At 43.6% G+C, this 14,217-nt stretch overlaps 1 protein-coding gene across 3 annotated transcripts in view; it reads right to left on the bottom strand.

The window, feature by feature from the left end:
- Positions 1–4,765: 4,765 nt before the first annotated feature.
- The window catches only part of ATP6V0D2 (ATPase H+ transporting V0 subunit d2), a 49,528-nt gene continuing 40,076 nt past the window's right edge, over positions 4,766–14,217 (bottom strand). Inside the window, exons 5-8 of one of the 3 annotated variants that reach the window (XM_043483951.1) lie at positions 13,466–13,543; positions 8,837–8,995; positions 7,574–7,651; positions 4,766–5,699 (exon numbers count right to left, since the gene is read on the bottom strand). In XM_043483951.1, the coding sequence (XP_043339886.1) occupies positions 5,538–5,699; positions 7,574–7,651; positions 8,837–8,995; positions 13,466–13,543 (477 nt within the window). In that variant the 3' untranslated portion in view covers positions 4,766–5,537. Of the gene's footprint in view, positions 5,700–7,573; positions 7,652–8,818; positions 8,996–13,465; positions 13,544–14,217 lie in introns of all 3 variants that reach the window. The other 2 variants (XM_043483950.1, XM_043483952.1) reach the window with 2 other exon arrangements.

Consider the following 14,217-nt stretch of genomic DNA (forward strand, 5'->3'; position numbering starts at 1 on the left):
GTTCCAAATTGGGAAAGGAGTACCTCAAGGCTGTATATTGTCACCCTGCTTATTTAACTTATATGCAGAGTACATCATGAGTAACGCTGGGCTGGATGAAGCACAAGCTGGAATCAAGATTGTGAGGAGAAATATCAATAATCTCAGATATGCAGATGACACCACCCTTATGGCAGAAAGTGAAGAGGAACTCAAAAGCCTCTTGATGAAAGTGAAAGAGGAGAGTGAAAAGTTGGCTTAAAGCTCAACATTCAGAAAACTAAGATCATGGCATCTGGTCCCATCATTTCATGGGAAATAGATGGGGAAACAGTGGAAACAGTGGCTGACTTTGTTTTTCTGGGCTCCAAAATCACTGCAGATGGTGATTGCAGTCATGAAATTAAAAGACGCTTACTCCTTGGAAGGAAAGTTATGACAACATATTAAAAAGCAGAGACATTACTTTGCCAACAAAGGTCCATCTAGTCAAGGCAATGGTTTTTCCAGTGGTCATGTATGGATGTGAGAGTTGGACTATAAAGAAGGTTGAGCACCGAAGAATTGATGCTTTTGAACTGTGGTGTTGGAGAAGACTCTTGAGAGTCCCTTGTACTGCAAGGGGATCCAACCAGTCCATCCAAGAGGAGATCAGTCCTGGGTGTTCATTGGAGGGATTGATGTTGAAGTTGAAACTCCAATACTTTGGCCACCTGATGTGGAGAGCTGACTCATTTGAAAAGACCCTGATGCTGCGAAGATTGAAGGTGGGAGGAGAAGGGGACAACAGAGGATGAGATGGTTGGATTAAATCACCAACTCAATGGACATGGGTTTGGGTGGACTCCGGGAGTTGGTGATGGACAGGGAGGCCTGGCATGCTGCGATTCACGGGGTCGCAAAGAGTCGGACACGACCGAGTGACTGAACTGAACTAAACTGATGTTGCAGAAATGAACTATAATATATTAGCATTTCACTCATTTTTTAAAAAAGCAGAAAATTAAAAATAGAACAGTAAAACAAACCAAAAATTTAAAAACAGTGAACATCTTATACAACAAAATATGTATCTCATCAGCATGAAGAGTTGAATACAGAATGAACTGCTTTAATTTTTAAAAACTTACAAAAGAAGAATCTGAAAATGTTTAAATAGTTTAAAATCTAAAATTGCTGTTTGTTCAAAAAATGACAAAGGTAATAAGGACTATCACCTCTGAAGAGCTAGACTCAGTGTCAGTGAATCTGGTACTGCCCGATCTTATTGGAAAGCAAGATGCTACAGTGTCATCTAGAGTTGCTTGCTCCTATCTGGCTTTGGGCATGACATGTCTGTCTTCAAATGGCACAGAAGTAGTCCCTCCGGGTCAGCGTCAAGACTCATTTGCAGGTGATATATGTAGAAAACCGTTACCTACCCCAACCGCCTGCAAAGATGACTGGAGAGTGGACGACTTAGGCAGGCCAAAGAAGGACTTCAGGGTGGCCACAGACACTGTAAGACATATCAGTGGATGACTACTGAGCGCCATTGTTCCACTTGTACTACCGCATAAAAGTACCCCTGATTGATTGGTTCAAAGCAACAACTCTTTATTGAGCTCAAGGATACTGTGGGTCAGTAGTTTAGGACAGGACTTGTCTAGGTAGTTCTTGCCTGGGGTCTCTCATGCAGTTGTGGTTAGGTATTGGGTTAAGCTTTAGTACCTGAAGGCTGGCCTGGGCTAGACACGGCAGTCTAGACATAATACTATTGGTAGGAGTTCAACTGGGATTGTCATATTGAATATACCTTGCTTCTCCATATTGTCTGAGTGTCTAAACTTGGCTGCTGAATGTGGTTTGCCTTCCTCACAGTCTGGGAGGCTCAGGTAAGCTGGACGACTTCCATGGTAGCTCAGGACTTAAAATCCAGTAAGCAAAGGGAACGGAATAACCTTGGACGGCATACAGCACTGCTTTTCTGGATTTTGTGGGTTAGCGTAAGTCACTAAAGATAGCTTATGTGCAAGGAGGGGGGACAAAGACCCCCATCTCTAGGTGGAGGGGTTTTAAAGAATGTGAAGACATATGCAACCTTGCAGAAAAGCCACTGCAAACAGTCTTAATGACAGCCTGCTCTATTGAGAGGGAGTCTGGTACTTGCTTCCTGAAATGGAGATCTAATAATTTCTTATTATTTATTTATAAAACTTGCTTCCAACTTTGTCAATAAGATCCACACTAACTGGAATGTTAACAACATTCTTACAGATATCAGAAGTCTGCCTAGAGCTACCAATGTACTTTTATAGCTCATCAATGATCCTAGTCTTTAAATGACATTTTGTGGATCTGGACAGAATGACAATTTCCTGGGGACCATTTCCAGTACATTGATTGACACTTGTTTCTGTGTGCATCTCCTTAGTGTATTCTCTTTCCTTTTCAAAGAGAAGTCCAACTTGCCTTCCGTGGGACAAGCAGCCAGACTCTCTCATTGAGCAGTGCTCTGAGCAACTGTATTTCACTTAGTGATCAAGCGGGTTGTGTAAGCTGGAAATTGCAGCACAAAGTGACTGAGGAGAAAGTGAAAAAGTAATTGATGGGAGGCCAGATAGAGTAATGAAGATGTAAAACAGAAAAATGAAGATGGGAAATTGCTCAGGGCAGGTGGTTTGGCCGTTATGATAGTTTCTGCAGCCTATTATTCATAACCCTCATACATTTTGTAACTATGCAGCAATCCAAACTGACATAAAAACTCCCACTATCAGGTCTTGCCACAATACGGGAGACACGGGTTGGATCCCTGGGTTGGGAGGATCCCTTGTATTCTTGCCTTGAGAATTCCATGGACAGCAGAGCCTGGCGGGCTACAGTCCATAGGATTGCAAAGAATCGGACATGCCTGAGTGACCAACACTTTCACTTTCACATATATCTGCATCTTACCTGTGAGGTCTGACATTATCAGCATGTTTCAAGTGGTAGGTTAAAAGTTATTACTGATGACACCTCTCAAATCTGACCACCAAGTCCTTCTTCACTCTACAAAGTTTTATTTATCTTTCTTAATGTCTTTATTAAGTTGTTGCCATGCTGGGGGGAAGGGTTAATTCAACTTGTCCAATATTCAGCAAGACAGCCTTAGGCGAAGTTCACCCAGAGTCAGAACGGTCCTTTTTATCTGCTCTCAGCATCCCTAAAGCATTGCGACAAATAAAAGGACTGCAATTTCCCCCCCACCCCCCAGATATTCTCCAAATTTCCTGAGAACTGCAATTGCTGATTTTGAATCCCCAAGCACCGCAAATTCTCCTGACTGCAAAACTTTCTTAGAGATTTAACAGGTTCCTGCCCACGGATAAACTGATAAATGACTTTGGAACCTTCGAGAAGGGGGTGGGAATGAAGGGGTTGGGAGTGGCCGGAAGTCTGCCTGTTGCGCGGGCTGGACCGGGTGCAGACCAAGCATTTCTGGGTGTAGAATCCACTAGAATACAGTGTTCCAAGACCAACTGCAGCCGTTTATGGAGGTGGACATCTGAGACTGATGGAATACTGCTGGGAGGTGGGTGCTAAAGGGATGACAAGCAGCCTCAGCTCCCACCACTTAGGAAACGAAATACATTTTTGCCTCATAGTTTTTTGTGTTGCTCCATGTACCTGATTTGCTGGCCTCGTTTCCAAAGGGTCCCCGAGGTATTACAGAGAAATCGGATCCCAGCCACTTAGAGGCTGTAACTTCCAAGCCAAGTTTTCCCAACAGCAGTGTGCGCCCCGATGTCTAACAGGGCACATCCTACAGAATGTGCCTCATGAAGGGACAGGAAATTTCTTTCTCTTCTGTCCGCACGATGGTTAGACTTGGTGGCTAGGGAGGGCTTCGGGGGGCTGGCGGCTTCATTGCTGGCATGGAGGTGATGAGAGGTAACCGCAGCCCGCAGCCCTGGGGCACGTGAAGGGCCCACACGGGTCATGGAGAGGCGGGTGGGAACGGCCCGGTCTGAGAAAGCACTGGACTTTCTCTAAGGGGCCGCTTTGCAACCAGCATCTTTGCCCTCGACCCTTCCGGACGCCCAGTCTTACGCGTCTCCCCCGCTGCAGACACCCTGGGTGGAAATGTAGCCTACGGGCGTCTCCTGGCCTCCGGGCTTCGGAGGGGAAGACGGCAGCGGCAGGTAGGGGCAGGGGCGAGCCGGGGAGGACGCTTTCCACGCCAGAGGCGGCCCTGGAGCAGCTCCCGGGTCCGGCTGCTGAATCCGCGCTGGAGCCTGAGCAGGGCGGCCTCCCCGTGGGGACACGGCCCGGGTCCCCTGCGCCGCTGGGCGGAGAGGCACCGCCTTCCTTCTGACTCCGAGAGCCACTGCTCTTCCTCCTGCTTAAAAATTCCTATCACTGAAATTAGAACTATTTTACGGTAAGTTTAATTTTTTTTCCCCCAAAATGGATTTACTTCTTGGTCTTTGGACCTAATTCAGTATAGGTATACTGAATATTCCTGGACTGCCCTGGTGGCTCAGACGGTAAAACGTCTGCCTACAGTGCGGGAGACCCGAGTTCGATCCCTGGGTCGGGAAGATCCGATCCCCTGGAAAAGGCAATGGCAACCCACTCCAGTATTCTTGCCTGTAAAATCCCATGGACGGAGGAGCTTGGTGGGCTACAGTCCATGGGGGTCGCACAGAGTCGGACATGATTGAGTGATTTCACTTTCTATACTCTCTGTAAATATTCTTACTTCAAGAACTTTTCAAATATAAATATGTTTACCTTTTAAAATATAACAAAAAAACCCAGATTTTTCTATTTAGGAATTTTTTATTTTTATTTTTAAAGAAAGCACTGGAGCAGTGTTTGTTGATTTTTCTTTCTCTGGTAAACTTGAGTTTTATAGAGTTGCCATATCCTGTGAACCTATGATTTATGTTTCTGAACGAAATAAAATATAACAACTTTTTATTCTCAAAGTATTAATATGAAGAAACTGTAAGAAAGAGAGGTATACCTTTTTTTTAAATGAAAGTTGTGAGAGAATAAGTTATAGTTGGTAGCCTTAGTAGGAAATTTAACACTACCTGCACCTATGGAATATGATTTGGAACTGTGTAGCTTTCCCAAGCATACCAGATCAAAGTGTATTAGGAAAAAATACAGTGTTTTCCACCAAGTGTGGTCCTTGATGCCTATGTACTACTCTGGATTTCTGTGGACATAGATAAGGAATGGACAGTTAACAAGTAAAGGAGACACTCAGTATTTGGGCCTGTGGATAAACATGGGAAAGCAAAACACTTTTTAATAGATTTGATTTTATAAGAAGAAAACGAGAATAGGGAAAGTACCACAGGTTAGTTAAAATTAATGTCTAAGGCCCAGTGGAGAATGAGGCATAACAAGATTTAAGGCTCCCGGAAAAAGATACGCTTTGTTTCCGGGTAGCTTTGCTGTGCTTCCAGTGGGTGTATAATTCATGAAGTGCAGCGTCTAGATAATACGACACAACTCCTTTATTGCCCTCATCACCTCCTCTTAACATTTATGATTTTCTGCATTTGAGGCCCCTCACTGGGTTATAAGATTGGAATGTAACTGTTGATTTTAGTTCGTTGTCTCTGTGAAATGCATTCGGCTATCCACACGATGTTTCTCATTTCTTGTTCCTTCAGCTTGGTGTATGCGTAAAACACGCCATAGTGGAATTGCCTGTTAAATGCCAGCAAGTTCATCTGTACCTGAGGAAGGAAGAAAAAAAAAAGAAAAACATCGACCATCACCTTATATGGAACATACTACATTAGTGAAAGAATAGGAAGCTACAGACCAGCTTGTTTAGTGTTTATCTGTATTTAAATAGACAATTTCCAAGTTGGGTCAAAGAAAGAGAAACAGCAGGAAATTTAGCAAGTCTAAAGGGAGGGTGTCACTTTGCAGAGAAAGGCAGACAACCAGCAGTTTAGGAAGTAAGTTTGGAAAATTGTAAGACAGGCTCCAGATCTCAGCAGCACTGCTAGCACTGACTCACTCATTCCTAGGACTGCAACTGTGTGTGTGTGTGTGTGTGAGTGTGTGTGTAAGTGTGTGTAAGAGTGTGTGTGAGTGTGTGTGTGTGAGTGCATGTGTGAGAGTGTGCAAGTGTGTGTGTGAGTGAGTGTGTGCGAGTGTGTGTGTGTGAGAGTGTGTGTGTGAGTGTGTGACTGTGTGTGAGTGAGTGTGTGAGTGTGAGTGTGTGAGTGTGTGTGAGAGTGTGAGTGTGTGAGTGTGTGTGTGAGTGTGTGTGTGTGTAACTTGGTAGTGATATTGATTTGGCTTCTAGCTAGTGGGCTTCTCTCATTTAGATATTTTCCCTTGGCCACAACGTTTACAATTCTCAAGTAGTTTTTAAGCTACTGAACTCCTTTTCAGGGCAATGTCATACAGGAATCGAATCTGGACCAAGTGACGCTATGAGTTTCCTTAGAAACTTGACATATAGTTAAACTGTTAAAAGAACATTTAAAAAAAATTTTTTTTTTAACTAGGGTACAGTCTGAAATGGAACAATGCCTTTATTCTTTTCCATTTAGGAAAAAGAAGAGGTACCAAGTCCCTTAGTTCTGAAAACCTCAAGCAAAGTTGTCAGGAAGGGGAGGCTCCCCTCTGTCAGGAGCAGGCAGGCATTTTTCCTGCCAAGGGGGCCCCTTTAACAGCCGTCTTTGCAGCAGAAGTGCAAGAGTGTGGGCTTTTAAAACATCCCTAATATATGAAACAACTTGCATTGTTTTCACTTCCTTCTAGAGAGCTGTTAGAAAATACCTAGAGTAGGACTTACAGGAAGACTCTCATACTGCTTTCTGGAGCCAGTCTGACCCTAAAGTGTGGGTAAATTTCAGGCTTCTCTCTAAAACCAGTGGTTTTAGGGAGATGAATAAAACACATCGTAAAAAACTCTCCAGATTTGGGGGCCCCCATAGAGCTACCTGCCTCTTGTTGCACATTCCAGTAGCCCACGAATTGGCTATAAGATTAAAGTACTCTTCTGCCTTTTCAGGGAAACACAATAATCTAGACTGGATGGATTTCCATGCAAATAATTCTGAACTGTTATAACAGCACAGGAGTGATAAATCCTCCTTGAAGAAGGGATGGGTTAGAGGGTGTGCACTTAACAGAGTGAGCTCCATGATGACAGTCAACACGCGATCATGAGGGCATCCTAGCTTTGTTTCCCTAGGTAACTATGGACGAGCTGCCTCACTAGCATATGCTGTGCTGGAGAATCCCCTGGACAGAGGAGGCTGGTGGGCTACAGCCCAGGGGGGCGCACAGAATCGGGCACGACTGAAGCGACTTAGCACACACGGCTGGCTCACTCCCGGAACCTCACTGTGAGCACATCTGTCTGGATGGGACAATCCCACGCGAAGCCACCATTTGTGAACCTCAGGGCCTTGACGCTCCACGGCAGGCACACTAACTGATACCTGTCCAAGCTACGAATGTGCCTAGTCAGTTGGCCTGGTCAACTGTAAAAAGAAAACCCAAAGCGTACAAAATAAGAAAAACCCCTAAAGCCCAGAGTATGAGAAAAAGGGTGTAAACGTTAGGAGCATTTCCATTTCCATCATACCTCACGCTCATAAAACACATCCTCCAGGGTCTTTCCCCCACTGCTGGCACTTACAGCCTCAAACAAAGGCTTGTATGCCTGAAAAAGAAAGACAAGACATCGTTTTTTAAAACAAGTTTTCACGTTTTACAAGCATAAAAATTATATCTTCCCAGCAACAAAAGAATTGCGCATCTATTTTAGAACATCTATCCAGAAGGCCTGGATGTTTTTTGTAGGCTCTTTGGTCTCTTGAGGAAATAACAAAAAAAATCCAAACAAGGAGAGTAGGGATGGAATTCCATTCTGTTGGCTTATTCAGGCCTATAAGCCAGGAGGCAAAAGCAATTCTACTCTCTGTGCACACAGTTTAAGCTAATTTCCATATTTGTCTCTTAGCGCTGGTTAGACACATCGTAGAGGCTAAATGGTTTAATCGGTATGGGTTCACGGGTTTTTTTGAGATGACAACTGATAAAATTCATGTGGAATTTTAAGTGAGGAAGGGGTGAAAACGGGGAGAAGCTCAAATTTTAGGATTATGCTCAAGAGCCTCTTGCAGTGACACAAAGGTTCATGCATTGTTGGTTGGCTTATCTTTCCCTGGGGGCAAAGATGAGAGGGGTGTCATTCTAGTCCTGGAAAAGCTCCCTGGAGGCTCTGTGTGTTACTGTCTGCAAGTGAGAAGGGAGGGTGCCAGGGGATGAGGTTATAACCTTGAGCTGAGAAGCTTCAGGCTGTCCAAGAGCAACCAGGCGCGCAGTAAGAGGACGTGGCAGCCCTCTTGCCCGAATGCTGGCCACTGAGCAAAGAGAGTGCTATAAACAGTATGACCATATTCTGCCCTCCTAGGAGACATTCTGTACCTAGCAATGTTTGCCCAGTGGGCACTTGAAAGGGCGGCTGGGGCAGGCTCTTTCACATAACTCTGACATGAGCTCACATTTCCACCGCACCAGTCCCTTGGGGAATTTGCTCTATCAAGCACTTTATAAAAAAAAAAAAAAAAAAGGCTCAAATGACCATCCCCTGGAGATTTAAACAAGTACTTGCTTGGCAGGAATCTTAGAAAACACACTAGCTTGGTTTAGAAACTTGGTGTATTTCTTTGGGAGAGACATCCTAGCAAGAGAGACTGCCTTCTAGCCTATAAACATTATAACCGCATTAGATAAAGTGTCAATGTGATGTGTGGACTTTCTAAAGCACGCGAGACGAAATCACGCGAGACGAAAGCACGCGAGACATTCCAGGGCAAGCACGCACTCCGTAACTGTCCGCTACCCTCTTCATCTGCTCGAAGTCCTCGGCTTGGGCCAGCAGGCGCAGCCCCTCGGGGAAGAGCTTGCCGCAGGTCGGGTAGAGGGTCTCCCGGTCCTCTTTGCTCAACTCGGTGCCAAAGGAGTTCAGAGTGATGATAAAAGCACGCCGGTCAGCCTCAAACTTAATTTGCAAGACATCAGAGTCAGTGAAATTGAACCAGCTACTAAATGCTCTAGACAAATTCATTTTCAGAACGATCTGCCTTCTTTCCAATCTATGGCTAATTATAATGTGGACATGTGTTATTAATGTTCCCACAGTCTCTTCCTGTCACGGAGCAACTCGGCTGGCCAGAGAAGGAGCTCACAGCAGTGACGACAACCCAGGAGGCCAGGGCATTCCACTAAAACTCAGTTCCCAGGCTCTGTTATCAGTTACTCAAGCGTTTCTCTCGCATAGGCGCCTAGAGTCTCGAACGGCTCTTCCATAAAGATCAGAGTAAGACCTACTTGCTGGGATCGATTCAGAGACAGGACAAGATAATGCAGATAGAAGGTCCTGGCAAAATGTATAGAACCAGAAAGTGCATGTCCTACCAGTTAACATCCCTTTCTGAATGCTGACATCAGTAGGATCTTTAAAACAAACCGGGCTACTTACCATCTGTTTGTACTTTTTTCTTCTTTCAAGTCCTAGGGTCAGTTCAGTTCAGTCACTCAGTCGTGTCCGACTCTTTGTGACCCCATGAATCGCAGCACGCCAGGCCTCCCTGTCCATCACCAACTCCCAGAGTTCACTCAGATCAGTAAATCTAAGCCTGTCGCTAAGGATCATGGGACTTGGGACAAGGAAATACCTGTTTCCTCATTTGTCAACGGTGAGGTCTGACCACACGCTCTCTCAGGAGGGGTCAGTCTGCTCCCCACCTGTCTCCTCTGCGCTGAGCCCTCCTAGACGCTGAGCTCCCAGCCCCACGTGCCGACTCTCTGCTTCATCTTACCGCCAGACCCTTCTTGAAATCGCCTTCTATGTCTTCACACTCCTCTTGGTTCTGCTTCTCCCCACTCTGACCATTCCATCTCAGTCTGTCCCCCATTTCACCTCCTCTGCCTGCCGGGGGAATCTGCTATGATGACCTTGGGCTAAGAAGGCCTTCTCCACCTACCCAAAGCTACCTGCGCTTACCACATTATTTTAAAATCTCCACGTGTGTCTTTCATCCCACTGCACTCTAAAATCTTTGAGGGGTCATGTCTGTCTTGTTCCTTATTTTTGGATATCTAGTGCCTGACACAGGAAGATCTTAAATGTTTACCAACTCCAACAGAACGGTCTACCGTCCTACCACTCTAAAATTCTCCACCATGTTGCTACCCGAGGTGTGTTTCAAGGGTTCGTAGTTTTGACATCAATGGAAAGCTTATTAGAAGTTCAGAATCTTAGACTGTAGTCCAGACCTAGTGAACTAGAATCTGCATTTGAAATGAGATCCCAAGATTACTCATATGCACATCAGAGCTGAAATGAATTGCTCTGCAGTATCATTTTTTGTTTTTTTTTTACTAATTAACCAATAGCAAATCCAGACTTACAACACATCTTACTGGAACTGTGTTGTTAGAACAGGTGTTTCCTATCAGAGCGAGAGTTGGTTTCTTCTGATTCTTTTGATTGCTCTCATGGAAATTATGGGCACGTCAGAAGCAAGGGGAGGCCTTATATGGAAGCAAAGGCAGCTGCCTCTGGCTACTGAATATAACCAATCCTGTCAGTAATCTTAGGCCTTCCAGGGATAAGAAAAGAAATGCAAGAGGGAGATTTCATGGCAATAAGAAACCCAGTTTCTGGTATATAATATATGTTAGCTATTAATAGTGCTATTGTATACCTCTGTAAGGTTATTATTCTTTTTTCATTTTTATTAAATGAAAGATTATTCTATAGTGCTTAATGATTTTCAAATTTCACGTTTCATATAATCCCATAATAACCCTTCCCCCTGTTCTGTCCTTCCCCCTTCACTCACTTCACTGGTAACCACTAGTTTGTTCTCTTTATCCCCGAGTCTGCTTCTTTTTTGTTTTATTCACTGGTTTATTTTTTAGATTCCACATATAAGATAACATACAGTACTTGTGTCTCTCTGTTTTATTTAGTACAATGCCCTCCAAATCCATCCAAGTTGCTGCAAATGGCAAGATTTCATCCTTTTTCATGGCTGAATAGTATTCCATTGCATATATGTACTACATCTTCTTTACCTTTTCATCTGTTGATAGACATTTAGGTTGCTTCCATACTTTGGAAATTGTAAATAATGCTACTATACACATTGGAGTGTATGTATCTTTTCAAATTAGTACCTTTGCTTTTTTCAGATATGTATCAGGAGTGGAACTGCTGGGTCATGTGGTAGTTCTAGTTTCTTTTCTTTTTTTTTTGAGAAAATCCCATACCATTTTCCACAGCGGCTGCACCAATTTATATTCCTAGCAACAGTGATGATGGTTTCCTTTTCTCCACATCCTTGCCAACATTTGTTGTTTATATTCTTTTTGGTGATAGTCATTTTGACAGATGTGAAAGTTATTAATCTTAACATAACTCTTTCCCACATATTTGTTAGGTACAAAGTATGTGAATCATTGCTAAGCCACAGGAATTATGCCATGTAGAATCTATACTTTGAGCCATAGATAATGTGGCTTTTTATAAAATGGCTAGTACTTAAATTTATGAAAAGAAAGTGAGATGCTTCAGAGGGTCACTAGGCTGCTTGTGTTATGCGCTCAGCATGTCTGGAACTCCCTTTTTGACAACTGGCATGCCTTGAAAAAATCATTTTTGATGCCCACTGCCTATGTAATACAGATAGAGATAGAAAATATTTTTGGAGTCCTCCAAAGAGCTCTTACTTCAAGGACTGCTTTGACTTTAAATTTTCAACAGTATCTTTAACTATAAAAGTTTAATAATTAGATATTTGAAGGGAATTACTTTTATCAAGGGGCTTCCCAGGTGGCACTAGTGGTAAAGAACTTAAACTGCTAATGCAGGAGATGTGAGAGATGTGGTTTGATCCCTGGGTCGGGAAGACCCCCTGGAGGAGGGCATGATAACCCACTCCAGTATTCCTGCCTGGAGAATCCCAAGGACAGAGGAGCCTGGTGGGCTACAGTCCATGGGGTTGCAGAGTTGGACACAACTGAAGCGACTAAGCACACACACACTTTTATCAAACGCAGTATCAGAACGTTAGGTTAAAATACGTGCAGATGACGTTATTTCAGCTTTTTTTCTTCTTCAATGAACAGTTCTTATCAGGCTTTTCTTGAAATCAGAAGTCATTCAAATTTGTAAATATTAATATCTACCTAGTCCTGAGTGTTCATTGGAAAGACTGATGCTGAAGCTGAAACTCCAATATGTTGGCCACCTGATGCAAAGAGCTGACTCATTTGAAAAGACCCTGATGCTGGGAAAGATTGAAGGCGGGAGGAGAAGGGGACAGCAGAGGATGAGATGATTGGATGGCATCACCGACTCGATGGACATGAATTTGAGTAAACTCTGGGAGTTGGTGATGGACAGGGAGGCCTGGCGTGCTGGTTGCAAAGAGTCGGACACGACTGAGAGACTGAACTGAACCCACCAATGAAGCCAGTATAACTGATAATCTAATGATTAAGGATATTCTTTAGACAAAACTCCTTTCCACAGGGCAAAGCAAGAGCTTTCTAAGCCCAGTAAGCTTTTGTGTTTTATTTTTTGGCTGTGCCATATGGCTTCAGGGATTCTTAGTTCCCCAACCAGGGATTGAACCTGTGCTCTTGGCAGTGAAAGCAAAGAATCCTAGCACTGGACCACCGGGGAATACTTTTTTTTTTAAGATCCAGGTGAAATAGTAAGTCAGCAAGAGAGATCCAGGTAAAACACTCAGCACAAACTACGCCCAGAATTCCCCTCCGATCCCTTGATCTCTGGCCTGAGTCTCCCGTGTGTGTGCAGACTGACAGTTGCAAGCAGGAGGGCCTCTGGGCACAGATGAAAGCTGTGATGATGAAGAGGGATTATAGGGAGTATAGCATCAGTTAGAGAGGTGGGCGCCGATGGTGGCATCTGCCACTCTGTGAGGAGTAAGTGGGCACACCGACTGGGAATCACCACCCCTGGTCTTTCTGCTGGGGGTGGTGATGCTCAGGGGTTGCTCGTGGAGGCCTGTACTTTAGGACTTACATGAGGAGCGCCACCCACAGGGGTTTTGTTGACAAGCTGTGGGGGTTCCCAACAGGCCCAAAGTCGGGAGGGAACTTGGTGATTGTTATGGGAACCTATAGTGCACCAGTTGTCCAAAGCATACTAAATTTTTAATGAATTATAATCTGCTTCCTTCCTACTACATCCAAGTAAATCATGATCAAACTTCTATAAGCATTATTCTTTTTTAATTTCCAAATAAGCTCTTCTCTGTAGAAAACTAGGAAAACACCACTCTATTTGAAGACATCAAATGATACACATAATAAAATATATTGCTATTTTATTTCTAGATAAAATAACTTCTAAGAATAAAAAAAATGGTAGGACTATATAAGTAAAAAGCGTGTTAGCCTGTTATTTGGCATAAAAAAGTCAAGGTCTCTTTCTTACCTCCAGAATGGGACACATGACTTCTGCTGTGATATCACCATGATTCTTACAGAATTTGTAGAATGCCTCGATGTAGGACTTAAAAAGAAGAAAGACCACAAAACAAGAAAATGAACATATTTTTATTTTGGAAATTTCTAGATCAGCTTTTCACTACTTATTAAACTGTTTAATGAAAATTGAATTACTTCTCCCATAGGGAGATATCTTATAATACGTTTGATGCAAACTTTCACCTTGCAGTACACTGCAGAGCCTAAAAAGCAAAACTCCGTAAAAGAACAAAATTGAACTTATCATAGCTTGAAATAACTTACCAAGCACTTTTTTGCATGGCTCTTGGATTATTTCATAGTTAATTCTCGCTATTCTAACAAGAGTATGAAACTCTCTTATGAGCTCAGCAAATAAATCCAGAATTGGGCCTATGAAAAAGTGAAAGTCCAAGCACTCAGGAGACACATTTGGGATGGTGCTGAGTGTGGACAATACATGGGGAAGGCAGAGTCTAGGCGTAGAGTCAGGCGGTCTGTGTTTGAGTCTCAACTCTATTACCTACTAGCTCGCTGACTTCTGCCAACTAAATTTACCTCTCCACGTTTCAGTTTTCTCATCTGGGGAGTGGGGATGGCATGTAGATTTGCCGAGAAGAGTAAATGAACTCATACCTAGAAATGCTTAAAACAGTGGCTTCTGCTAGCTGTATCTCAGGGATGCCTCGTCTAAGCCCATGGTCTCCTTATAAAAAGGAG

This window comes from Cervus canadensis, chromosome 12, assembly GCF_019320065.1.
Source record: "Cervus canadensis isolate Bull #8, Minnesota chromosome 12, ASM1932006v1, whole genome shotgun sequence".
Classification (NCBI taxonomy): Eukaryota; Metazoa; Chordata; class Mammalia; order Artiodactyla; family Cervidae; genus Cervus; species Cervus canadensis.